The sequence below is a fragment of the Pinus tabuliformis genome, chromosome 9, assembly GCF_031772625.1.
Source record: "Pinus tabuliformis cultivar Carrire ecotype Pingquan chromosome 9, CPIR1, whole genome shotgun sequence".
Taxonomy (NCBI): domain Eukaryota; kingdom Viridiplantae; phylum Streptophyta; class Pinopsida; order Pinales; family Pinaceae; genus Pinus; species Pinus tabuliformis.
Genome location: NC_142307.1, coordinates 559504414 through 559532294, shown reverse-complemented (window position 1 = coordinate 559532294; position 27881 = coordinate 559504414). Strand labels below are relative to the sequence as shown.

At 38.8% G+C, this 27881-nt stretch overlaps 1 protein-coding gene across 1 annotated transcript; it reads right to left on the bottom strand.

Moving 5' to 3' along the window:
• Nucleotides 1-17880: 17880 nt before the first annotated feature.
• LOC149149737 (geraniol 8-hydroxylase-like) lies at nt 17881-19984 on the bottom strand. Its single transcript, XM_089439418.1, has 2 exons — nt 18843-19984; nt 17881-18737 (listed from the first exon to the last, which is right to left on the bottom strand). The coding sequence occupies exons 1-2, from the start codon at nt 19746-19748 to the stop codon at nt 18099-18101; spliced, it is 1545 nt and encodes a 514-aa protein (XP_089295544.1). The 5' UTR covers nt 19749-19984; the 3' UTR covers nt 17881-18098.
• Between the last annotated feature and the right edge of the window lie 7897 nt (nt 19985-27881).

Below are 27881 nucleotides of genomic sequence, written 5' to 3'. Positions count from 1 at the left end.
CTGAAGCAAAAACACCTGAAGATGACCTCTGTTAGCTATGAAACCTATGCCAATGGCTTTAGAATGATCTGAATAGCCAAAATCAAAAAAACATTCGCCTCAAAAGGACTCTCTTGGCCACAGTTATGGCTCATTCAATTTTTCTCCAGTTTTCCCCTGAAAATCTCCACTAAAACTGGCTAACTGCCAGTTAACCTAACTAAGATTGGCCTTACTGCCAATTTTGGCATTGACTACTAGTTAAACGGTCAATTGACCGTAACCATCGAGCGAGTCCACATTAGGGAAAATTTTAAGAACCACCCTAAATTTATATGTATAATAAATGGGTGAATCCCCATGATACATAGGAAAAATGGAAGGTGATTTTATTACTAATATAATATGTATATATATATTTTTTGGCGAATATTTCACCAGATTATATTATCTTGTAAAGTCATGGCGAATCTTTCACTGAATTATAAAATCTTGTAAGATCTTGGAAAATCTTTCATTGAATAATAAAACATTGTGAAGTCTTGCCGAATGTTTTGTTAAAGTATGAAACCATATATGATAATAATAAAACATATTCATTAAATTGTAATATACCAACATAGATGTTTGGAAAAATAAACATAATCTTCACTTCCTACAAACAATGTTGCAAGTTTTAGTGGCCATGTTTGCCATGGTAGGAGAGATTAATGTTTTCTCTACCACTTTTGTCAAGCTACCACTTTTGCCAAGCTATCAAATTTCTTTCTTATTCCATAGACTCCAACTGTGAGATAATAATAATAAAAAAAAAAAACATCAAGTTTGTTTACCCCAACATGCCAACAAGTAGCAAGCCCCAACTATATAATATAATGAAGTAGTAGGTATCCCAAAGGCCTGAAGGGGATCTAATGGAAAGAAGTGACCATTGTCAGAAGCCTTCCAATCAATATATAAATATATAAATGTAGATTTATTATTATTTTAATTGAAAATCTTCAATTAAATACTAAAATTTAATTAAGTCTCTCCCAATCTAAATTTCTTATTAACATAATTCACTATGTTCATACCATTTTTAACAGCATTGTAACATGTGGATTAATTTCCTTTTTTGTGCGCAATCTCCGCCTTTTAGGACAATATGGTGCAGTGACCCAACCCCTACAGATCATTACGACAAACTAAGAATAGCAAAGAAGATGAAAGGTTGTACAAACCAGCGTATTTTTCAAACAACTAATCCAAGATCAGTACCTTAACTTTTTCATGAAGATATCATATTGAGAATGTTTGAAAAATGGTGGGAAATTTGGGCAGCAACTATCTCTCTTCTATGAGGGTGATGCGAAAAGAGTTAAGATTTCATTGTTTTGAATTTTGTTTTGTTAAATCAGAAAAACCACTATTAATGGAGATATTAGTATTTTTTACTAAATTTTGTGAAGTGACTAAATGTAGCTTTAACCATTCACCTTAAGATTTTTTTTACAATATAATTTCCTAAGTCTATTTAATATCTTCATTATCATAAAAACCAACCTATATCCATCTTAACTCCACATCTACCACTCTTAGAGTGATGAAATTTATTTATCCCTCCCAGCGCTTGGTAGACATGGAATTAAGTTGGATCTAAGATAATAGAATTTCTCCTTTAAATAGTCTATGCTCACATGAATACCATGGTATTAGCATGGGTTATCATAAACCTGGAGCTTAAAAATTACTATTAGTAATTTATAAAAATTAATAAAATTAATATTTTATTTTTATTTTATTCTTTTAATTTTAACCAAGTTAAAATGTTTAAGTGATATTAAATTACAAGATCCATTTTTACTCTTGATCTACCAAGCCCCGAGAGGGATCAAATATTTTTTCACTCTATGTTAGTTTGCATATCATGATATTTGATCTAGAGTAAAGATGGATCTAAGCTAGTTTAATTCCCCCCTTTACATAGGTTGCATTCCATGTGAATACCATGGGTCAATACGATGTGCCATCTTTATTTTTATTAATACTAATATTAGGGTTAATAATGTTTTTTTGCATGGTATTAATAATAATTTGGATCATAGGCTTCACCTAAATATAACACATTTTTTGAGTGTTCATAAATTTAAGGTGGCTTATGGAGTAAATATAAAAAATGTTTTATTTATTTACCATACTTCTCATTTATTTATGTTTTTATTAATTTACCATACCTCTTTTATAAATATGGTATTTGGCCCATAGGATTCAATTAAATAAAACCTCTTTTTTGAGCCTTCTTAAATAGAAAGAGGGTTATGGACTAAATACAGAAAGAGGTTTTATTTATTTACCATATCTATAGCTTACTTATATTTTTATTTATTTATCATACCTTTGAAGTATAAAAAGAGGTTTTATTTATTTACTATACCTCCACTTTATTTATATTTTTGTTTATTTACAGGCTTGCGTGTTCATAAATATAAGGTGACATATGGAGTAAATATAAAAAAATGTTTTATTTATTTACCATACCTCTCATTTATTTATATTTTTATTAATTTACCATCTTTTATAAATATGGTATTGGATCCATAGGATTCACTTAAATGATCTCGTTTTTTAGCCTTCTTAAATAGAAAGAGTGTTATGGACTAAATATAAAAAGATGTTTTATTTATTTACCATACCTCTAGTTTATTTGTATTTTTATTTATTTACCATACCTTTGGAGCAAGTATAAAAAGAGCTTTTATTTATTTACCATACCTCCACTATATTTATATTTTTATTTATAACTATCATAAATACATTTTCTTGAAAATGAGGGTTAATGGAAGATTGTAACTCCTAATTTCAAGGGCTAAATTTACTTTTTCTACCCTCTCCCTTAAAATAAGGTGGGCTAACCTCCATGCCTAATTAATTTATAAAATAAATTTGAGGCGATTTGTAACAATGTACTATGATACAAAATATTCACCTAATGAAAATATAAAACCCCTTAATTTAGCCGAAGGGCGAAAATTCGCCCCTAAAATTTTCCATGGTCCGCATGCATGTGACCGGAATGTCAGAACTGTTTGGTGTCGTGGTTTTTCGCCAGTAATCCTATGGTTCGGAGTCCAGGGTTATATGATATGGGGGTTGCCCCCTGCTCCTTAATCAAACTTCAAATGTGATTTCAAACCATAAGAGGTTATGAATTGTGCTATAGGCAGGCTAGTCAAGCCTGTGGGCTGGCAGCCACCCTACTCGGGGTTGAATCCCGTGGACTCCATAAAATTTTGCACCAAAACTCATTACATTCTAGGGGTCACGTGGCAGCGCCCGATTGGGCCTCTCAAATAGAATATTCCCCAAATATTTTGGGGAATATTCCATGGAATATTCCGAGGAATATTCATCAGAATATTCTGTTTTTAATTTTTTTTTTAAATTCAAAATTTTGCAAGTTATTGGGCATTTTCAAATTGCGATAACTTCTCCATACGGTGTCAGTTTCTCGAACCATTCATGGTGTTGGAATCAGGAAGATGAGATCTATCCATTCGTTTAGATTTCAACCCATTTTGAGTAGTTTCAATTTTGAGCATTTTCGACACTTGGACTTGAGCTCCTGACCACACCTCCCAAATGAGAGGCTTTCGGACCCCAAAATCTCACTGAAATTCTGAAACTGAATTGTATAGCAAATGAGAGAACAAAAACATCCTCTTCTATTTAGCCAAATGATCATACTGATGCCAAAATGTCTTGACTTGCTCACTATCATCATGGCGAATTTTTGCTGAGTGAGCCATGTACTTGTCGAACCTCGACCAAGTTTTCCCGCTAGACAAAGCTGAAAATTGCAGAAACTAGCAATGACAATTGCTGATGTATGAGTTGAATTCTCCCACTGAATATGCAGACTTCCCAATGTCATTATGCCCATCAATGGCGACTTCTTTCTCCAAAAAGAAATCTGAATGTGACTTAGGCAAATACCCACAACAACTTCCAAAAAGAAGTATTTGTAGAAGAGTGCTTGGCCTGCTGAAAACATGTTGAATGTACCACAAATGCTCATCCCAAAAACTTGGAAATCTTGCTGCAATACCCTCTCAAAAGAAGTACAATGGTTCTGTTCACGAACAATAGAAGTAAGCAAACCATAATGAACCCAGCAGTGACCCATGCTGAAATTTGGGCCCTCTTTGCTTGCATGCTTTTCCAGCTCATGGAATTGTGCACCGACACTTCATTCTCTGCACCAAATGACACCAAAGGCATCTTGTGCAACAAACAATCATCAATGACAAGTTGACCTGAAATGTGCTAAACAATTGACACAACCATCAATGTAACAAGTGTGTACACAACTGACACAAGTCGACCAACATGCGTGACACAATCGACACAAGTCGACAACATAAGTGACACAATCGACACAAGTCGATAACAATGTGCAACACAATTGACACAAGTCGATAAACAATGTGTGACACAATCGACACAAGTCGAAAAACATGTGCGACACAAATCGACAATGTAAAAAGTGTGCTCACAAGCGACACTAGTCGACCAACAACAGATACATCTCCACAAACAAGATACATCTGATACACATGAGTTTGTATCATGTACAATGAACTATATACAGTTTGACAATCACACATACAACCTCTATGTACATGTGCAACTTCAACTCTTCTTTTCAAAGACCAACAAGGACATCAACCCAAAAACAACATGTGGGTGACAAAGAGCTGAAATAAAAAGACATTGCTACAATATAAGTGAGTATCATACTCATCTTTTACCTCCCTGGCGAAATTTTGCAACAACATAAAAAGTCCTGCAAACTGAAACTGCTTTCACATGCAATCTTGCATCAACCTTTCAACTGAAATGCATGATTGTTAAGCATGTACAAAATGAGTATGAAAATCAAACTCCATGGCGTCTTTTGTTGCAATAGCAGTTCTACATGTGCATCTTGCACATCGATAATGGAATCTATAGATTCACTTGTGCCAATCTTTTTGTCCTCAAGCTGCATGTGCTTTGGACGACTTGTTGGATGTAAGGTCCAACAATGAGAGACATCATGTCCCTTCTTTTGGCAAAATGTGCAACTCTTAAGCACTTTTGAAGAAAGTTCCCTTTGCCTCTTCTGCTTCCTGTGTGCTTTCTTTTTCAACCAGCATCTTGAAGCAACATGGTTAAATCCACCACAAAATGTGCAACAAAACTTTCTTTCCTTTGAACAAGCAAAATAATCATTGAGCAAAGAATGATTATACCTCTTTTTCTGCATAGAATGTCCATCCTTTTTGTCTTCGAAAGACGATGAACTGGTAGAGGAAACAACTTTCCTTTTCAAGCTTTCATCATTGTGCTTGCCTTGAAAATTGTTTATATTTGCATGCTCACCATAAGTGACATGTTTACCCTCTACTTGCTGCAATGATGGCTTCAAACAGTGGTAAGGATGTATGCCATTATGATATTGATGCAATTGAGAACTTGGGATAAATGTTCTCTTTAATTTTGCATCACATCCATTCAAGGATTTGGATTCTTCGCCATTAAACTGCTCATATCCAAGACCAACATTCTTGGGTCGCTCCACAACACAAATAGGCTCAACAATGCCTTGTGCATGCTTGCCCAAACCTTTGCCTTCTTGATAGCCCATCTTAAACATCAATTTGGACCCTATACCTCTTGTATGATTTTCAAAAGAACCAACACACTTTTCAATTGAGGAAATTGAAGACAAATTTGAATGATTTACCTCATGATTTACATCTTGAAGATGAGGTATTTTCTTGGACAAAGCTTCTTGAGCTTGAAGGAGTTGTTTCTCCATGTCATGCAGTTTTTGGAGAATTGTTTCCTTCTCTTCCTGCATAGCCAACAATTGTGCATGAAGCTGAACACTTTCTCTTTGATCCTCAAGGAGAATTTGCACCATGTCCTTCACCTTAATGAACTCTTTCTTCATGTCATCATTGAATAATTTCATGGAGGAAACTTCACTTGCAGAAGAAATTGACATCATGTAAATGGTCAAATAACAAAAGGAACTTCAAATACAGTTCTCAAATCTTTCAACAATGACAAGAATTTGACCAAATGTCTTCAACTCTTGGAAAGGGTTAACATCAGCTATCCCAAAATTAGCTCAAGCAAACTCATGCACACAATTAAACAATCAAGGTTGATTGCATAAATTCTCAAAATATAAACTAAACCAGAGATTGACTGAAGTAGCATTTATCTACTACGCAATTGTATAACAAAAGTGGTACGAAGGCTTCCTGGCTTGCTTCAGACTCTATCTATAGTATATATAACTTGTTCAAGAGCATAGAAACAGCAACAACCTGCTCTGATACCATCTGATATGAAAATGGAATGTACTTGAAAAAAGGGTGCAAGGTATCCATTTTCATTTATGTCAATGAGTGCAAAAACACTCCAAGTTTAAATATGAACATGTGAGAACTTCTTATTTCTAATACAAAGATAGACTATAGGGGCATTTACCGTATATGTCGACTCTAAACAAAGGATGAGATCCAGAAGCTACCTAGCCCTCTACAGACTCTGCCTAAATAAATAATAGAAGTAAACACTCAGATATAATTAAAATGATCTTGCTTGAAACTCCATGTCTTGCGGAAATAAACAAAGAGTTTTGAACAGTTGTATAGGTGTTTATGTATGCATGAGGGTTATTTCATTTTGTTATTTAACATATTAAATCAGATTTGTTCAGCAAGATATCTTCAACAAATAATGACACAAATATTTGATGAGCAGTTCACCCCTCCTGGGCTACGTCTGTTGGACCAAGCCTCCCAAAATGAGACTTGTCCTCTTGTATTAAAATGTTGCAAAGGCTAATACAAGTGTATAAATGCCTCAAAAGGAAAAACTAAATCCAAAAATAGATTCAGAAGACAGGGAACAGCTAAGAATACCTTTCCCCAATCACTACACAGTGAAAATGTACCATACACAGTACCTTCTTCAAATGGCCCTAGTGGCTCTTGGAACTTCTCTGAAGAAATTTGAGCTGAAGAAGTCCTTCAATGGTTCTGAAACCTCTGCCAATGGACTCATAAGGTTGAATACAACAAAAATAGGCTTTATTTTCACCTCAAAAAGATGAACCTAGCCCAGCACAGCTCAATTACTAAAATGGCCCAAGTGGTCCTGAAAGCTTCCCTGAAGCTAAACAGTGAGAAGAAAGCCTAAACAGGTGAAATGAGCTGTAGAAATGGACTCAGAGAATAGAAAAAAGTCAGAATAGACCTTCGTTTCACCTTCAATGGCTGCACACAACCCAATGCAGCTCCAACATTGAATAAGCCCTGGTGGCTCCTGGAACTTCCCCAAAGAAAAAACACCTGAATATGACCTATGTTAGCTGTGAAACCTATTCCAATGGCTTTAGAATGATCTGAATAGCCAAAATCAAAAAAAAAAAAATCACCTCAAAAGGCCTCTCCTAGCTAAAGTTATGGCTCATTCAATTTTTCTCTAGTTTGCCCCTGAAAATCTCCACTAAAACTGGCTAACTACTAGTTAAACCAACTAAAACTGGCCTTAACGCCAATTTTGGTGCTGAATGCTAGTTAAGCGGTCAGTTGACCGTAATCGTCGTGCAAGTCTGCATGCATGTGACCAGAATGTCGAAACCATTTGGTGTCATGGTTTTCCGCCTGTAAACCTATGGTTTGAAGCCCAGGGTTATATGATATGGGGGTTGCTGCTTGCACCTTAATCAAACTTCAAATATGATTTCAAACCATAGGAGGTTAAGAAATGTGCTATAGGTGGGCTAGTCAGGCCCGTGGGTTGGCAGCCACCCAACCCGGGGTCGAATCCCATGGACTCCATAAAATTTTGCACCAAAACTCATTACATTCTAGGGGCCACGTGGCAGCACCCGATTGGGCCTCTCAAACAAAATATTACCTGAATATTTTGGGGAATATTCCATGGAATATTCCAAGGAATATTCCTTTGAATATTCTAATTTTAATTTTTTTTTAAATTCAAATTTTTGCAAGTTATTGGGTGTTTTCAAATTGCAATAATTTCTCCATACGGTGGCAGTTTTTCGAACTATTTGCGGCACCGGAATCAAGAAGACGAGATCTATCTGGTCATTTAGGTTTCAACTCATTCTGAGTAGTTTCAATTTTGAGCATTTTTGACACTTGGACTTGAGCTCCTAATCACTTGACCCTATTACATAAATAAGGAGGTTAGGGTTGGACCCTAACATGCCCTCCCCCATAAAAATATCCTTGTCCTCAAGGCTGAAGCTGCAGAAATTGCTGAAGAATAGAGGCTGGTTCCCAGGTCACATCTTCTAGAGAGGTGTCTTTCCACTTGACGAGGACTTCCTTGATCCTGTGGCCACGCAGGTGTCGTTCTTGTGTGTCAAGAACCTATTCAAGTTGGAGCTAGATTGAACCTTATTCATCCAATTCTGTTAGACTGGTTTGAATTCTGCAATTGTTCATAACCACTTTCTTGAGGCAGGAGACATGGAAGACGGGATGGATTTTTGTAGTGGGTGGAAAGGCTAGCTTGTAGGCTACATCTCCAATGTGCTGAAGTATCTGATACGATCTGTAGAATTTTGGAGATAATTTCTAAAACCCTTGTCTTTGAGCGATGTTTGCTTATATGGTTGCAGCCTCAAGAATACCTGATCCCCTTCTTGAAATTTGCACTCTGAATGATGTTGGTCTGCCTGTTGTTTCATGCGATTTTGAGCTTGATGGAGATTCTCTTTGAGGTGGGAAAGCATGGTTGCACGGTTCTATAGGAGTTGATCCACTGCTTGTACCTTAGAGCATCCCTGGATATAAGAAGTAGGTGAAGGGGGGAATTGACCATAAACTACTTCATATGGAGTCATCTTGGTAGTGGCATGATAGTTAGTATTATACCACCATTTGGCTAGAGGTAACCACTGTACCCATAGATGTTGCTTTTCTGAAGTGAAACAGCTGAGGTAGGTCTCCAGACATTTGTTGACTGATTCAGTTTGACCATCAGTTTAGGGATGATAGGAAGTACTGAGTTGTAGTTGGGTACCTTGTAGCTTGAAGAGTTGCTTCCAAAAGTTACTGGTGAAGATCAAGTCACGATCAGACACAATGGAAGTGGGCATGCCATGCAATTTGAAGATCTAGTCCATGAAAGATTGAGCCACCAAAGCGAGTGTAAAAGGGTGGGGTAGGGCACAAAAATGAGCATACTTAGAAAGTTTGTCCAAAACCACCATGATGACTAACTTGTTGCCTCACTTTGGAAGAACAGTAATGAAATCCATAGAAACCTCTGTCGAGTTTGAGGCAGGGATGGGCAATGGTTGTAAGGTGCCTGGGGATTTGACTGTTTCTCCTTTGTGGCACTGACACACATCACACTCAGCTACAAAAGTAAGAATGTCCTTTTTCATGCCTGTCCAAAAGAATGAACATCGAGTGCGAGCACAAGTCTTCTGAAACCCTGGATGGCCTGCAGTGGGAGATGAGTGCAACTCTACCAAAATGCGACTTTTGAGGGTGGATGTTAGTGATATCACTACTTTGTTCTTGTAGCAAAGAATCTCATCCTACCAAGAGTAGTCCGCTATGGAATTTGGATCTGCCTGCAATTTATTAATGAGTTGGGAGAGCAAAGGATGTGAACACCATTCCTTGCGAGCCTCTTCAATCCACTATGGAATGGGAAGAGAGATTGCTAGCAGGGTGCTTTCCTCCTCAAATTGGCATGATAAAGCATCCGCTACGACATATTCGTGCTTTTTTTTGTAAATTATCTCATAATCATAGCCTAACATTTTGGCTAGCCATTTATTTTGTTGTGGCAAGGATAGGCGTTGCTCCAAAAAATATTTAAGGCTTTGATGGACTGTGCGGATTTGGAAATGCTGCCCAAATAAGTATGGTTGCTAGGTATCCATTGCATGTAAGATGGCCATCATCTCCTTCTCATAGGTAGATTGTCCCAGATTTTTCCCACTTATTTGTTGGCTACTGAAGATCAAGGGTCGACCTTCCTACATTAAGATAGCCCCAATACCCATACCTGAAGCATCACATTCAATCACAAAAGATTTGGTGAAGTCGGGTAGTGCCAATACGAGAGTGGAACACATGGCATGTTTGAGAGCTATAAATGCCTGTTACACTTCATCATTCCAAAGGAATGAATTTTTCTTGAGAAGGTGAGTGAGGGGTCTAGTAATGCAACCATAATTATGGAAAAATTTGCGATAGTAGCTGGTGAGACCCAAAAATCCTCTCAAACTCTTCAAGGTCTTTGGTTGAGGCCAATCCTGCATTGCCTGGATCTTTTTGGAATCCACCCTAACACCTTCATGCCCCACAATGTGGCCCAAATACTCGACTTCTTTCATGCCAAAAGAGCACTTGGACAATTTGACAAATAATTTATGATTCTGGAGTAGTTGCAAGAGCAGATCTACATGCTGAAGATGCTTTTCCCAGGTGAGGCTATAGATGAGGATTTCATCAAAGAAAACGAGGAAAAATTTTCTGAGATATGGTTTGAGTAGGTGTTTCATGAGGCTCTGAAAAGTGGATGGGGCATTACAGATACGAAATGGCATGACTAGGAATTCATAATGGCCTTCATGACTTCGAAAAGCAGTCTTTGGAATGTCTACTTCTTTCAAGGGAAGTTGGTGATAGCCCGAGCAAAGGTCGAGCTTAGTAAAGAATTGAGCCCCATTTAGTTCATCCAGCAAATCATCAACAACCAAGGTAGGAAATTTATCTTTCACCATCAACTTGTTGAGGGCCCTGAAGTCTGGAGACATACACCATTCCCCATCTTTCTTGAGCACCATGTCCACAGGTGATGAATAAGGACTAATGCTAAGACAAATGACACCAGCTTCCAGGAGTTCCTTGATGATTTTTTCAATTTCATTCTTTTGGGTGAAAGGATATCTATATGGTCGCACATTTGGTGGTTGTTCCCTTGGGACCAAAGTAATGTTATGATCATGTTCCCCTCTCGAGGGTGGAAGCTCATGAGGCTTGTCAAAGACTTGCAGATGGTTGTTTAAGACTTATTGCATCTTAGGATGAATATGAAGAGAAGTGGGCTCGAAGGCTTGGATGGCATTAAATTGGGCTATAACTCCATGGTGGCCCTTTTTTAACAACTTTTCCATCTATGTGAACTGATGATAGAAGGAGCACCTGCCTGGAGTCCGCGGAGGGTATGCGTGTGGTGATTCTGCTTAAAGCTCATATATAACTCCTAGAAATCCATTGTGATTGGGCCGAGTGTGTGGAGCCATTCAACACCCAAGACAATGTCACACCCACCCATGTTGATGGAAAACATGTGGGTCTTTAAGTGATAATCCACCATTTGAAGTTTGACATTTTCATAGTGACCTTCACATTTCATTATCTCCCCATCAGTAATCTGGACCTGGAAATTAGAGACTGCTCTGACAAAACAATGCACTGCTTCTGCAACTCTTTGATGGATAAAGTTATGCATACTGCCACTATCAATCAAGATTACTAGAGGCTGGTGCTTAATAAAACCTCTGATTTTGAGAGTTTAGGGAGAAGTAATTCTTGCCAAAGCATGAAGTGAGATAACTAGTTCTTCTAGTGTAGCCGGGAGCTCATTGTCTGGCTGGTTGTCCTCATCTTCCTCCTCGGGTCCCTCAAATGGTGGGGCTTCCTCAGATGAATTGTGATCAGTAGCATCAATTTGAAAGAATTTGGAATCCTTACATTTATGCCCAGGGGAGTATTTCTCATCACAGTAGTAACACAATCCTTGCTTTCTTATTTCTGCCATTTCCGTTGGTGACACCTTTTGAACCTTAAGTGTTTGAGTAGTGCTCGAAGCTTGGGTGGGGCATCCCTTGGCTATGAAATCTGGACGAGTCAACTAAGCCACTAATGCGCGTTCTACTTCATGAGATGTCTTGCAAGCTGCCAACCATAAGACTGGGTGGTGCTTTCGGACGTGGGCTTGTATGGCGTCTTTGAGACCACTGATAAAACATTCCAAGTAGGAATTCATCTGCTAGACCTCCTGTGTGGAAGGCTAATGCTTCAAAGGCTTTAATATATTCTTGCATTGTGCCTATCTGTCGGAGCTTAGTAAGATGACCCAAAAAGTTATACTCATGTTCAAAGCGATCAGAAAGGGCTTTTGAGAATATTTGCCAAGTCATTGGCCTTGCATAGCAGCGTTGATGCCACTGCGACCATTGCCATCTTTCTTTGTCCAAGTACAAGCTTCCCACACTTAGCTTAGTCACATCATCTCTAATGTGATTCAATGTGAAATATTGCTCCATTTGTAATAGCCATATGGCCGGATGAGAGCCATCAAATTTATACATGTCCAGCTTGGGTGGTCGAGGCTGGGACTGTTGGTGGTTTCCAAAGAAGTGAAGAGAATGGCTAGATTCGGCCTCAAGGTTTTCATTAAAATCATATGCCTCTGATTGTTCCCCTGACTTTCCCTTTGTGATCTTTTCATTTAAGGACTGGATCTACTTTGTTAATGCCTCCAAATTTTGTTCAAGGGTGTCTATCTTCTCATTAGCCATAGCTTCAGCTCTGGTTTGTACCATGCAAAGATCTGGTGCACTTGTCGTTACTGTGAAAAAAAAAATTGGGACCACCCAAAATTTTGATGCTGACAAGTGAATGGTACCACCTTGCTCAGCCCGTCGACCTGATTCTTATGGGCTAAGTCTCCTATAAGCATCCCAAGAGGATCTTAGACTTTTTTTTTTTTTACTTCAAAAGGAATTTTACTCCTCGCTTAGGAATACTGCAGTAGCCGATTCTGAGAAAAGTTAATTCTGCCCAATGTCCTGCGAGAATCATGCCCAGGTATAGGAGCCACACAAATAGTCAGATCTGTTGGAGAAACCCTCAACCACAAAGTATGAGTAGGAATTTGGTAGTGATCGAACCCCTACTACTAGATCTGAATGGCGGATCTGATTGTTGTGACTGCAACAAAACCCAGCCTGCTAGATCTGAATGGCAGATCTGATTGTTGTGGCTGCAACAGAACTCAACCTGCTAGATCTGATCTGGAGAGAGACAAGGGAATTATGGTCTCAAGGAGTGTCAGGTGCTACAGATCGCAATATACATAAGTGTCCAACAGTAGTACTCGGCCCAATCTTTCAGGGCTTTAACCAAGGAGGATCAACCGTACCCTTAGCCGTACTACCCGACTACCCTATCGTACGCGCGAGTAATCTTCCCGAGTGTTGTTCTCGGTGTACTATAGCAGCAAGATGGTCGACGGTTTATCTATGGCAAGGTTTCAAGTGAGCCTAGGGGGCTTCCTATATACCCAGAGGGTACTTGGAAGACAATCCGTGCGTGGTTCTATCTAATGCGCTACTACTCGAAGGGGTACCCATAGGGGTTACAAGGGAGTCCAACAAGCATGACCACCTCTTGTATTTTCTGCGTGCATGCCTCCCCAAATCTGCAGGTTTATACGCTCAACGATAGATCCTGTGGTTTAAAGACGCCGGAACACGTCTCTAGCCAAAAAAAAAAAAAAAATCTATTAAAAATGGGGATCCCACCGGCCCTGGAAAGTGCTCTGATACCACTTGTTATGCTCTTGACCTGTGAGAAGATACTCGAATACCAAATATGCGAAGAAATATACCTAGAACACAAAACAATAAGAAATAACAACATGTATTTTATTATTTATAAAAGAAAGCAATGTTCAATTGCCTCTTTGAGGGGGCAACCTCTAATAGAGCCGGGCTCGATTACAAAATAAGACATGACACTCCTCAAGGGGAGTCTCTATCCTTTATATAAGATTCATACATGCAATACCATGGGTCAGTACCATGGTTCTTATTAATACCATCTATCTAATACCATGGCCCATTTGCAACTAACTATGATCCCTTCTTTAAATGCGGGTCAACCAGTTACAATTATTAATATGGGCTTTATTGACTCTTTAACTAACTTTAACTATGACTCGACCCTATTACATAAATAAAGGGGTTAGGGTTGGACCCTAACAACAGAAAACGTGGTCGAGACAAGAGTGAAGCTTTTTAATTTACTTGTTGGGTCAAAAGGTCAGCATAGAGTATTCTGTGACCAAAAAAACCCGTCCAATTCCTTCTCTAGTTATAACAGATGCTCTGCTCAGAATCGATCCTCGCAACCTTCATCAGATGCTAGCCATGATGTTCATCCATGACAGTTTTTTATTATGTGTTTGTGCTTGCCAGACATATGAAAAATCCAAAAAAAATCTGAATGGATCCTATAACTATAAAATATTCGAACCCCATTTATTTCCCAATTCGAACCCATTCTTAACATAAGTTCAGGGCAATGGAGTAAATACACCACCAATGAATCAGATCATAGACCTTGATCTTGAAATCGATCGGCATCAAGTAGCAGTTCAATGCACAACTAGTACACAACATGCCACAATCACCGTCAGCCGATTCAGTTTACAAAAAACCGAGTTACAGGCTCACTTCAAGAACATTGGTTTCAGCGTTTAAAGATTCACACAGGCATCAATAAAAAACATGACCCCTCTGGCTATCTACCAAGCGATCTCAATAATAGGGCAATCTCAAATAAGGCACTAATTACCTATGAAATGGCCTCGCTGTTAGGGCCTCCACTACACCAAAAAAAAACTCTTTTTGCTCCGCGAGCGGATACAGTGTCCCGCTACTCCACGCTAATCAGATTTAGATCAACGTTGCTCCACAAATTCATAGCAATGCTGCTACTGCAGCCATGAAACGTTGCCTCTGCACACATGACAACTCAACCTCAACCTCCCACACGAAGGCACCATGTCTATGTAGAACTCCCTCTACCCAGCCTCCACTGCCACAGCACCACAGAACCTCCACTTAGATTCAAAACGAGAATCTGTAGCCAACTTGCTACTTTGGCCACAATGCCAAGAGAATAGGAACGTTATCACTGTAGCCACGCTTACTCAGCCTCCCATGTGAAGGCACCACCGGCAACCCTCATGTTGATCCACTAAAGGAAGACCTCGTCTGCCACGATCTATTGCTCCACGTCTGTCAATCGATCCAGGCGGGGGTGGTGTCTCTCTAGCCCAGTGAACAGCATCGGTAATATAACAAACAAAACCCACAAAATTGAAACAAGCACACTCTATCGCACCAGGCACGAAGATTCACATAGCCTCTTAGTAGTGATTCGGCCTTCACAATCGGCCTCCTCAAGCAAAAAATTGGCCTTAATTGGCCTGTCCCGCCACAAATCAGCCTCAATCAAACAACAACAACTGCAATACACCTAGTCAAAGGATGGGCGCGAGCATCGACACTGTTGTTGGAATACACCTCCGCCCAGGCTCCAGCAAGAACTTCAAGAACTTCGCCACTCTCCAGCAGCACAGTCAATAGAAGATTTCTAAGATAGTGGAAACACTCTCAACACTTCGCCAAACTCCGCACCAGCACATCTCACAATTTCAATTCAACATGAATCACATCCCACATCAGATCATAGAACGCCTATGTTACACACATAGATTCAATAGACTCATATCAAGGGCGCTTAACTGAAACTCCATCTCTTGACGCTCCCAGAGCTCAATGTTGAAACACATCATTTCCTTATATAATTGATGGACAAACAAACAAAAAACTAAAACCATTTAAATATATTCTCTTATTTTCCTCAACCCAGGATAGGCCAAACCCAGGTGGGGCTAGGCCCTCAGGGCCTCTTATACCATGCTAAATTTCTATAAGGAAATATGTATTCCATTAATCAAATATGATAGTACATCTATACTAAAAGTGTTGTCTTCAAGATAGGGAAACTATCTTGGACACACAATTAGTTGGTTGAGAGAATATCTCAACCACACACCAAACTAGGGAAACCACTCCTATAGAATAGGAATAGAATCTTTACATAGAATTCACAACTGATACAAGTGGAATTACATTTTCCAACATATTCGAACTTTTAATTTGGTGGAGGCTCGAAAGAGCGAAGTCTCGAATATTTTGAAGATGATTGAGGATACATATAGTCTTTGCTTGAATTGATCTCTATGGATATAAATAGGAAATGTTCAGGTTACCCCCTTCCTTTACACACAGTGAATGAAACTTCCTTATGTTGGGTTGGTTCGAAGTGCAAATGAAAGTGTATGATTTGTTGACTGGATTGTGTGAAACAACAATTGTTGATGGACTGTCCGTGGTCAAAGCATCACACTTCTATGTAGAAATGATTGAAGATTTTTATGATTTGATTGAAAATGGAAATGTTTTTTCACTTATTCCAAATGTAGATTCTATTGTTGACATACCTCCACTACCTCTGAATATATTGAATTAGCCTTTCACACTTCAACATGTTTGTTTTTTTTATATTGTTGAAAATGTTATATATGTTCAATGTTTTGAAACATTTTTTTAAGATGATTGTATTCATATTTTCAAGTTATATTGAGGACATAGCTATGCTAAATTTGCATATGTTTATTGGAGATTACTCCTTTTTTCCCATAGTTTCAATAATTTGCAATGTGGTTAGTATTTCTTTCTTTTTTGAAAGTTATAGAAATAGAAAGGTTTTCCCAATAATTTGGAAGGAAGGTTTTTTTTGCATGAATTCATAATTGGCGAAAGTTCTTATTGTGTGACCTCTTCATTTATTTGGAAGGGGATGATTGTTCGATGTGTTCGAAGTTTGTACTGCCAACGATAATTTTCAAAGTATTTGTTGTGTACGTATATACTTGAAAATTGGAGGCCTATTTTTACTATTTAGTTCCTCTTTACAGTTTCGGAATGTTAGGAGTTAGAATTTCTTGAAGATTAAACAATACATATTAGCCTCCAATGAAATTGGAAAAGGACTTGTGAACTAAATTTAATTTTATAATAGAAATGTTGAGTGAACGAAGAAGGGAGAGTGGTGTGAAAAGATCTCACTCTGCTGCTGCTGCTGCTACACGACAACAATTAAATGAATACCAACAGAATAAGGATTTTTAATATAATAGTAATTCATATATGTGCTTCATATGTGTCTATCTATGTTATCAATCACATTTATTAATGTGGTTGTGCTAGTCTTAATTTGTAAATATTAAGCTTTGTTACAAGACCATAGCCCAACACCACGACTCATCAATATTACATGCCCAAAAAACCATAAGGCATTTCATACGAAATTATTTTTAATTAATGAATTAAAATAAAAGGACAAAGAAATACATTACTACTTTGAAAATAAATCTCAGAATTTGATTTATGTATATTATCAAAAATATTTTAAAATATTTCAAGAAAGTTAAAACCTTACCATCTACTTAATAATTAAATTAAAATTGTAGAAATTATATTCAAAATATACATGTCTATCTGTTTTGTTTTTAATATTTTCATTGCCCATTTTTTGGTTCAGCTTGGAGTACATTTTTCACCTAAAAAAGACTAGAAAAAGACCAACATCATCGCTAACTCAACTATCACCAATTAAGATGCCCACCCTAAACAAAACATAATTACTTATCACCATAATTACAATGAACTACCTTCAGTTTTTTTAAATGAAGGTGTCACTTTCCCCTGTAGCTTTTTTTTAATGAGGATATCACTTTCCACTATAACTTCTTGCCTATACAATTTGATATCTACACATTATAACTGCATCATTAACAATTATGTTACTTAAAAGAACAGCACACACATTATAACTCCATCATTAACAATTCTGTTATAACTGCATCATTAACAATTATGTTACTTAAAAGAACAGCACACACATTATAACTCCATCATTAACAATTCTGTTACTTAGAAGAACAGCATAAACTAACTGTTTATTTTTTTCAATTATCTTATGCAATAACAGAGCTTTATCACTTATCAGACTCTTGGTGATATAAGTTCTCACATAGATCTACATGCATATAAACCCTGATCTTTAATTGTATCATGTCTCTTGTGAAGTTTGGGGTACAAATTAGAAAACTGAAAGGAAATGATGATAGTTAAAGAGAGGGCTGGATAAGAGGAAGAAGTTTGACTAGTGATGCTGATCGTCAAAGAGATGAGAGGGCAATCGCAGTGAGGAGATTGCAATTAATGGAGATGCTCTCTGCAGCGTGATTCCGAACTTTTCACTCATATCCATGATGTCCGGTGTGATGCCATATGGGAGAGACCAGTTGAATGAGTGGAGGAGAGAGGCTATGACCAGATGGACCATCCTATGAGCCAACGGAAGCCCAGGGCACATTCTCCTTCCTGCTCCAAACGGAATCAGTTCGAAGTGTTGCCCCCAGTATTCCACCTCAGACTCCACAAATCTCTCAGGCTTGAACTTTGTGGGTTCATCCCAGATGGTCGGGTCTCTTCCTATTGCCCAAGCATTTACCAGCACCTGAGTGTCCTTGGGTATCATGTACCCTGCTACTTCGCAACTTCTCTCTGCTCTGTGAGGGATCATCATAGGCGCTGGCGGGTGCAAACGAAGTACTTCTCTCACCACTGCGTGTAGATAAGGCAGGCGATCGATGTCAGTTTCTTCAACTCTTCTATCTTTCCCAATTACTTCATCCAATTCTGCTTGAGCTTTCTTCATTATGCGAGGATTTCGAATAGTCTCTGCCATTGCCCATTCAATTGTGGCACTGCTCGTTTCACTACCCGCCACGAACATGTCCTGCACATCAAGAATTTCAGCAAATTGAGTCTGACCTGATAAAATTTGAAAATCTCTCTTAAACCATTAGAGAAATAGGTTTCAATAGTGAAGAATTAGAGTTACATATAGAAAGGGGATAATGTCTTTCTTGGCGAAAGTTTCTCCGCTCTCGCTTCTGTATTCAAGTAAAATGTCCAGAAAGTCTTTTGCCTTGTCACCGCTGTCATCAGTTCTGCCCTCTCTTCTACTCTGGAGGCGAGCCTCTACGGATCGATCCAGCAGCTCAAATATAATGCCGATATTCTTGGTCATATCGCGGGTCACGCCCTGAGGATCCAAAATTCGCAGAAACGGAAAGTAGTCGGCCAGGTTCGGCTTTCCTCCGATTACCATCAATTTGGTGACCGTTTCTTTGAATTCTTCGGCGGCGTGAGAGTCCCGTCCGAACATATTTTGAGAAAAAATCAAGTTGCCCAACAGATTCAGACTTGTAACGTACACAGTGTGCCCAATATTCACACCCTTGGACTTTATAGAATCCTCAAAAATGGATTGAATGGTGGAAAAGACCTGATCTCTTCTGAGATGCTGCAGGGCCTCCAGTCTCTTGACATTAAAGAGCTCGGTGTTGCAGAATCTTCGGAGCATACGCCAACGAGGTCCGCAGTTGCTCCATGCCAAGGAAGTGTCGCAGTAGGACAGGCATTTGGCCGCTTCTATAACAGTGCGTCCAGAAAAGACCTGGTCATGATTCTTCAATACTTCCTTGGCCATGGCCGGAGATGAAACCACAACTGTGGTTCTCATTCCGAGATGAAGGGTCATCAGAGGACCGTATTTTGCAGCAAGGTGATACAGAGACTCGTTGGGCTTCGTCCCGAGGAGGAGGAGATTCCCAAGAATGGGCCATCCCGGAGGCCCTGGAGGCAGCTTGTCTGCTGCCTTCTTTGACATGATAACGAACTTTGTAACCAGCAACAACACGATGAAAATCATTAGATGATACCAGAAGCCACTGATTTGGTCCATCGCTCTGGTGCTTTTCTTTCAATCAATGCAAAAACACAAACTCTTAACTGGCTCTGGAAATCAGTGAAATCACATGACTGCTTGTGACCAAACACAAACAGATACAACGTATATATAACCACCTGATCAATCTATATTCATCGTGACCTGACCTGACCTGACCTGACTAATATGGTTTTTACATGACAATGGAGCCGTGCATAGACTTTCAATACAATGAAGATTTGACTGGTTTGGTTTTTCAAAAAAGACACTCATGAATATTTATCGAAAGGAGATTCCAAATCATTCGGGAAACACTCACACCGTGACCACACACGAAAGTAGAGGTCCTTGTTCGGATAGGCCAAGCCAGTAAAGAAATATTAAACGAGCACAGGTAATAGGAATTTATGAATTACATGCACAATCTAATGTGATTGAGATTGATATATTTATGAATTACATGCACAATCTAATGTGATTGAGATTGATATATTGAGATAGGTAAATATTAAGTACATTAGGAATATCATAAGGTTGTAGTTTAATTAGTAAGATTTCGATAAATTTTCGCAAGAATTTTTGTAAATCCATATTATAATTGTCAAACTTCAAGAGTTTGGATGCCCTATAAGTTTTTGAAGGTGCTGAATCTATTTCCACCATCAGAAAACATGATTCAAACTTGCTCGGAGATTTTTTGGAATTTTTTTAGCATGATTCTGACCACTTTTGACCTTCCTAGCAATTTGTAAAATAAAATTTTCAATAATATTGAAAAATAAATATTTATTTTTCAAGGTTAAACATTATTATAATTTGCATTAGTCAATGGTAAACTAATAAGAATCAATACATGAATTATTGTTAAAGTCCTCTCTAAGACTAATTATTAGGTGGACGGTAGGGATTTAATGTTTGAAAAATAAATTTTTCAACAATATTGAAAATTATATATTTATTTCTTAAATCTTATGACTTGCATTTATCAATGCTAAATTAGTAATAATCAATAGGAAAATCTATTGGTAGAGCCCTAAAAAAACTAATTATTAAGTGGATGGTAGAGATTTAACCTTAAAGCCACCTTTAAACATGATGAAACTGCATTTGATATATCTATATCTATATATATATATATATCTATATATATATATATATATATATATATATATATATATATGGTGATGTTGTAATGCCCCTACCCTTGTGGTAGTTTTTCAACCCCTCATAGGCTTGTGCGGCACTGCCATACTTTTTTTTTTTCACCAATCAAAGACCTATTTAGAGGACTACCATCGTACTTTTCCTTTTCACCAATCAAGGACCTATTATAACAGATTATATTATATCTTAATTACGTTATAGTTTGAAATATATTAATATAATATTATGATGTTGATGATGGTTAACGTCCACAAAGATCAATATGGTCTTAAGAAGGTAAGAAAATAACTAAGGCTCTTTAATATTTTATGTCTATGATAAAAAAATAAGTAAGATAAGTGTTATGAGATTTTTAGTTTGACTCACTTAACAAGTCATGAAGTTTGGTAGTGTGGAAAATATTTTGAAAAGGAGAACAGATGTAGTAAGTGTCGAGCATTCCAAGAAAAAGTCTTTTTCATCTTCAACTCTCTTGGTATCACAAAGAGGGCAGATTCTTTCGTCCCAAGGTGTTTTAGGAATAGATCGATGTCTCGTTTTACTCTAAAGCTCATGAGAATTAGTTCTTATCTTTGCAATGCTCATTTTTTTCTTAGCATTGGTTAATACAGAAAGATAATTTTGGTTATCAAGAGTGGGGTTGATCACATCCTTATAATTTCTTAGCTATACTTTTCCCTCTAACTTCTTATCATCCGACAACTTATCTTTAAATTTGGAAGTAATAGTGTTTTTAATAACATCCTTATCCTCATGGATGATCTCCTCCTTTATCCCACAATGGTTGAGCTAGTACCAAGTATCCTTATGCCAACCTCGCTTGAGTGGGAGGTGGGTGTTTTGACTAGAGTTCGAAGCAATTTAGGGGAGCCTTTTGTTGTCCATGTTGGATAGCTTCTTCTTGTACATCAAATACCTAAACATAGTGATGTTTTCCATGGGAAAGATACTAGCTTCAATCAAGAGAATAGGGTAGGGTATATTTCTTTTAAACTTGAGGTTGTAGGTTATAAATCATTTTTTGATAATATCAATCTTTCTCCTTGATTCTCTCGATATATTACAACCCAAAACCTCACATCTCGTCTATCAAGGCCTCGAGTTGGCGAGCACCCAAGAGAGTCAAAAAACCAACGATTGTTGTTAAAGGCAAGTGGGCGCACCTGAGATGTGTGACAGGTGCCTTTGTTCAGTTAAAGGAAACTTGGGTTGCCACATTTAGTTAAAAGTGACTCAGAGGTGGATGTTCGGTTATGTGGAACAAGTCATCGGTTAAAGGTGACTCATTGTCAGAGAAAGGCGATGGGCAGGTGTGCACATTGTAGCAGACACAGTGGGAGATCGTTGGTCAGCCACTAAGTAGAGGCACGTCAGGCGACTCGAGTGGGTGAACGCCCGGGTGGGTGAAGTGCCCAAGTGTGAAAACAAGTTGGGCAAGTCAAGTTGTGACGGTAGACAATGGGCAATTCGATAGACGACATGACATGGGCATGGGTGAGTTAGCAAGCAGCATGGGCAATCTGACCCGTGACCCACCTGAAGGACCTAAGCAACATACAATGGGCACTGATATATTATTATGGACATGTCAATGCATTAACATGACAGGTCAGTCACACACATGGAGGAAGGTTAATGGACATGATTGTTCGTGTGGAAGGTCCACACAACAATGTATAAGTAAGTAGTGGCGTGGTCAGGCAGAGCATGTAGAATGTTGCATGACATCCAAGTAGATTTGGGTGAGGCATGCAGGGTTGCACAATGACTTGGCATGGTATGCACGGTGGGTGCATGGTTGAACAGTAGTGTGCAGGCTTATATTTTGAAGGCTGCATGACTTGTAAAATTATTTGTATAATTGAATTACATAATTTATTTATATTGGGTAGACTCAAATTAGTTGGGAGTTTCCTCTCCCACATATAGTGTATGTGTACATGATTGTATTGTTTTATTTCCACTGCATAATAAACACTTGTGATAAAATTCATTAATTGTTGGATAGGTGTAGTCTAAGTACTTGAGTATTGGTGAAAATAAAAAGTACAGTGGTGTCACACCTACCTATGAGGGGTTGAAAGACTACCACAAGAGTAGGGGCGTGACAGGTGGTATCAGAGCTTGGTTCAGAGCGAACCGAGTTGATTGAAGATTTAAAGCAGTGATACAAATGCCACTTCGTGACAAGTGGTATAAAAGGTTGCCCAATTTGTAGAAAGTGGGTTTTGTTTGAAGGAGAAGTAGGAATACAACAAGAAGTGGTTGCAGTTGGTATTGAAGCTTGGGCATTATGTAGTTGGTCGAAGTGCGACATTAGGGAATTTGGTAGGGGCAATACTACGAGTTAGGGTCGAAGTTGAACAAGGAAGTGTATCTTCGTAACATGTTCTAAGGAAAAAATGATGGTGGACAACATGGAGGAGCCACAAGTTATAGGTAAGTCAAGGATGAGTCCCTGAAACAATTTTCATGAACAAGATGTTGGATCATTTGGATGAGAAAAATTAAAAGATGAGCACATTGGAAGCTGAGAATGTTGAACTTAGATATAACTTCACAAATAGGAATAGGGTCATGAGAACATGTTGACGATGTTGGACCCGCCAACATGTCAAGGGATCTCCCTGGTAAGAATTCCCAACTAGACCCCATATTGTTTGGAGTAGGAGTCCCAGATTTGGGTAGTAAAATAGTGCCTTGGTTGGAATAGGGCATAAAGGTAAGAAGGATATCCTTGTTGGAAGAAAGGGTGTGGCCTTGCAGCAAGTCAGGAGAGATGTATGGAGAGGTTATAACACATGGAAGGGGAAAGAAGTGTGTCCCTTAAAAGCCTATAATAGTACGAGCCTGAAAGGGAACACACGAGTTGAAAGTCATCACAAGCTGGAAAGCAGAATAGTCGACAATCCAAAGTGAGGAGTTAAATAAAAAACATGCTTTAATAAGATTCATACAATCACATACGAAATATTCCATACATAAATGCGTAAGTTACAACTACATACATTTCTAAAGTAACCAGAATAGTCGAACTACAATAATAAAATATGCATGAAACATGATGGCTCTATTATATTACAAAATTGAAAGATTCAATCATACATACAACGATGACAACCACTAGCTCCAGTAGTGGAATGTTACAGTCAACATTTACTGCTCCTCAAAAGAGATGTACTATCTCTATACTGTGGAGAAGCCAAGGCTCGTCAAAATACTCACCAAGTTCTCTATAAGCTATGCCTAGTAGAAGCTTGGCTCCCAAAATCCTGTTCTAAGAGTTATGAGGTTCTATATATAGAAAAGGGTGGGGTGACCCTTGACATTCCCCTTTGTGACTCTTGGAATGCCCTCATGACTCTTCAACTACATTACATGACTCTTTATATTCTACTAATGACACTTGGAGTTTCACTTTACAACATATTTACAATAATGATACATTTGTGACATATACCCATGTGGGACAAGATAGGCTTGAGTCAACCAGACAAGACAACACTAAGGCACAGATAGTTGTGGGAAGATCAACTCGGAAACTTTCTCTTGATGCTCTTTGGTGAAGAACTGATGCCAAGTATGATAGTCTGCGATGGTGTTCGTGTACTCTTTGAGGATGCCTTCCTAGAAACAAACTCTTGCCTCCATTGCTTCTAGGTACACCAATTTGGAACCTTTATCCAACTCATAATGTAACATGCAGACCTTAGTTCTGAGCATGGACGGACTGGTGATGAATGTTTGCATGGTATCTGCGCTGGTGACCATGAGCACCAATTGATCAAAGTATGCATCAAGCTCTAGTCAGACTTGGTTCTTCTCCTTATCCTCGGTGAGTGTTCCGACTGACGGAGTGTCGTACTTTCTCACTACAACATCCAAGCTCTTGTACAATTGTGCGTAGCAAACTTGAATACTCGTGATGAGCAAAGGAAGTTATTCATAGTTCCAGGTCAAACTTCTGATGTGCACTTTGTCCAACTCCACCTTCAACTTCATGATCTTCCACAAGTGAAGCGACGCTCCCTTGTATCTCATTGTCCAAGTCTGTACATGATCAACTACAGTGTGCATGTCTTCAAGTGTGTGCACTATCTTGATGCAATGCTACTGATGACCATGTAGGTGAAAAAATTCCTTATGCATGGTGATGAATCTATCATAAAGTATCTGCATGATTGTCTCAAGAGACGATACTTCAACAAGTATCACTTTCTTCATTTCTTCCCTGGCAGATCATGTTGCTTGTTCCTCTCTCTACCTGGATGCTTACAGTTCTTTAGTCATGCACTCATTCTCCACTATTAAGAACTTAATACTTGAGCTTGTGGCTTCGACATAAGCCTTTGTAGCATTAGCGAGGGTAGTTGGATGTTTTTGCACATCACACACGATCACTTGTTCTTCAAAGTGCGTAGGTGATGGATGATCATCGGACATGTTCTCTGCGTGCTTGTACAACTCTATGTTGTGACTCATCGAAGGCTATGTCATACACATATGCTCCCAAATGTTCATAAAGGAGAATAGTATCTCCTTATTCACTTGGGATTTTCTCTATTTTCGAAGCTAGTGAAGCCTGTGGGGTGACCTCAATTTCTTTTGGCATGATGTCAGTGTCCTAATCTTATTTCGGTTGTTCCATCTCCATGTCCATTAGGTCATCCCAGTTTGCAAGTTCCTCCTCCTACATCTACTCACCCTCTTCATTATCCACTACTGGTGGATTTGAGTCTTCAACCTTTATGGGTGCAGTTTTATCTATCTGGTGCACCTTGCACTTCCTCCTGATTTTGTTCATGTTCCTATTCTCTCTCCTACTGCACGTCCTTCTCTCTTTTTCGTAGCTCTTGTTCTTCTATGAGCTTATGCTCAACTTCCTACAACTTCCTTTCAGTCTCTTCCAACCTTTGATTCTCTCTATTCTCCTTCATACTCTCCTTTCGCATTGTCACTTATTTGCCTCTATCTCCAGATCTACCTTTTCCATGATTGGATCCTCCTTAAACTTGTAGCTCTCTTCTCACTTTGTGCTTTTGGCAATATTCCTCCTCTTGCCTTTCTCTTGTGCTGGTTTCTTTTCCATTGTTCTTGTTGTTGTTGTTGTCTCTCTCTTAGTGTTGTTGCCTTGGTCACTGCGAGCCATTCTACTGCTATGATGACCGATTCATTGAACCTGGAGTAGTTATAACAATATCTCCATGGATCTTCCTCTAACCAATGACACAACCCATGGATCCAAGGATAGTACACCTTCACACAATGTTCCTTGAACATGCAATGCGGTTTGTATGGATTGTAACTATTTTTGTCGAACTTAAACTTCTTGATTTCCTCAACCTCGACATCAGCATCTTTCACTATCTAGATCCCCAGAACCCGACCTACATAGTAAGGGTGGGCCACAGTGCCTTCTTCTTCCTGTGCAGTCCTCCTAACAAAGCTATGGAGATGTGGTATGCAACTTCTTGCATGACCAGTTTGTCCATGGAATACTTCGACAAAACATGTATATCCTTCTTCGCGAAATACATTCTGATGAAGGTGCCCTCAGGTGAAGCGTACCAATCTGCAATGTTGAGCAATGCTTCCATTTCTTCCTGGGACATGTAAGGCGAATCTCGTTCAAAGATCACCATGTATAATGGGGCAACGAAATGGTCAGATAATTTCACCATGACTCCTCGATAGCTGCATTCAAATAACAACTTACAATATATGTTCACAACATTCTCTGAAGGTGTCCATGCCCAACCCATGCTAGGGAACTCTTGACGGAAGCATATCGTATCAAGTAGGTAGGAAGGCATGAAGAATCTGGCTTGCTGATCCTTGGGTGGATTCGGGCATTCGATATGTGCACTTTCAGTTGGAGAGCTAACATTTCAAGCCAATTGAAAGGTCTTGCTTCATTTGCAAACTAATCCAATACAATCACCCAACTCTGTGGGAAGGTTTTTGTGCTCTCCTGGGCATATAGACGGCATGCAAAGACAACGAAGAGTTGATAAGCCTTCCTGAGTGTCTTCGTCTTGTAAATCTGATTGGGCTTCATCCTGAACTTTAATGGCTCTCTAGCCTAATGCTTCGATATATATTTGATGTTCACACTGTTGTTGGGGGTGTAGAACAATGTATCCATACGATTCATTGACAACAAAAAATGATACATCTACTGATAATATTCTTCCCTGAAGGTAGAAAGATCTACTCCACTCACACTGCTTAGCACCATTATCTTAGGATCAGTGTGCGAGACAATCCAGTGGATAAAGTTTGTGCATGGGAACACAGGGTACCTTCATGCGACCTTGTAGAAACCTGACTTATGGATATTGGCATAGACATGTATGTCCTCCAAATTCTCCTCAAAGCTGCTTGAGAATATTTTATTGATGTCTTTCCATGAGATCTTGTTGTCTCTCTCTCTTTGAACAAGTGTGTTTATGCATGCATAGGTAAGTTCATTGATTCTTGTTCCACCACATCACTGGTACTGCTCTCAATTGTGTCCTTTGATCCAGCTCTCTTAGAGGCTATTGTACCTGTGCTGCTAAGAAGTTGTTCAACACATGTAGTACCTGGAGATAAATAAGACACTCACGACAAGGCAATGTTAGCTGAAAACATAAAGGAACTTTGGAAATCAATCATGCATCAAACCAGGTGACTACTGGGCAAGATTTCACGGCAATTACTCTGAGAGGTTATGGGACAACCAGTTGAAACTACGCATTGCACAGTCCCAGCTGCTAGTGAGGCTTACTATTGGATGGAAATACGTAGAGCACAGTCTAGTTAGGCTGACTACTAACTAAGACTGTGCAATGTGCAGTTCGTTCAGGCTGGGTTACTGGCTAGAATTGTGCATTGTGCAGTTCCAGTGGGTAGGATTGGGGCACTATCTCCCAGAACTGCACAAAGCACATCTAGGGCAGTGATAGTCAGCCTCTGCATAATTCCTAGAGGCAAGGCAGAGCC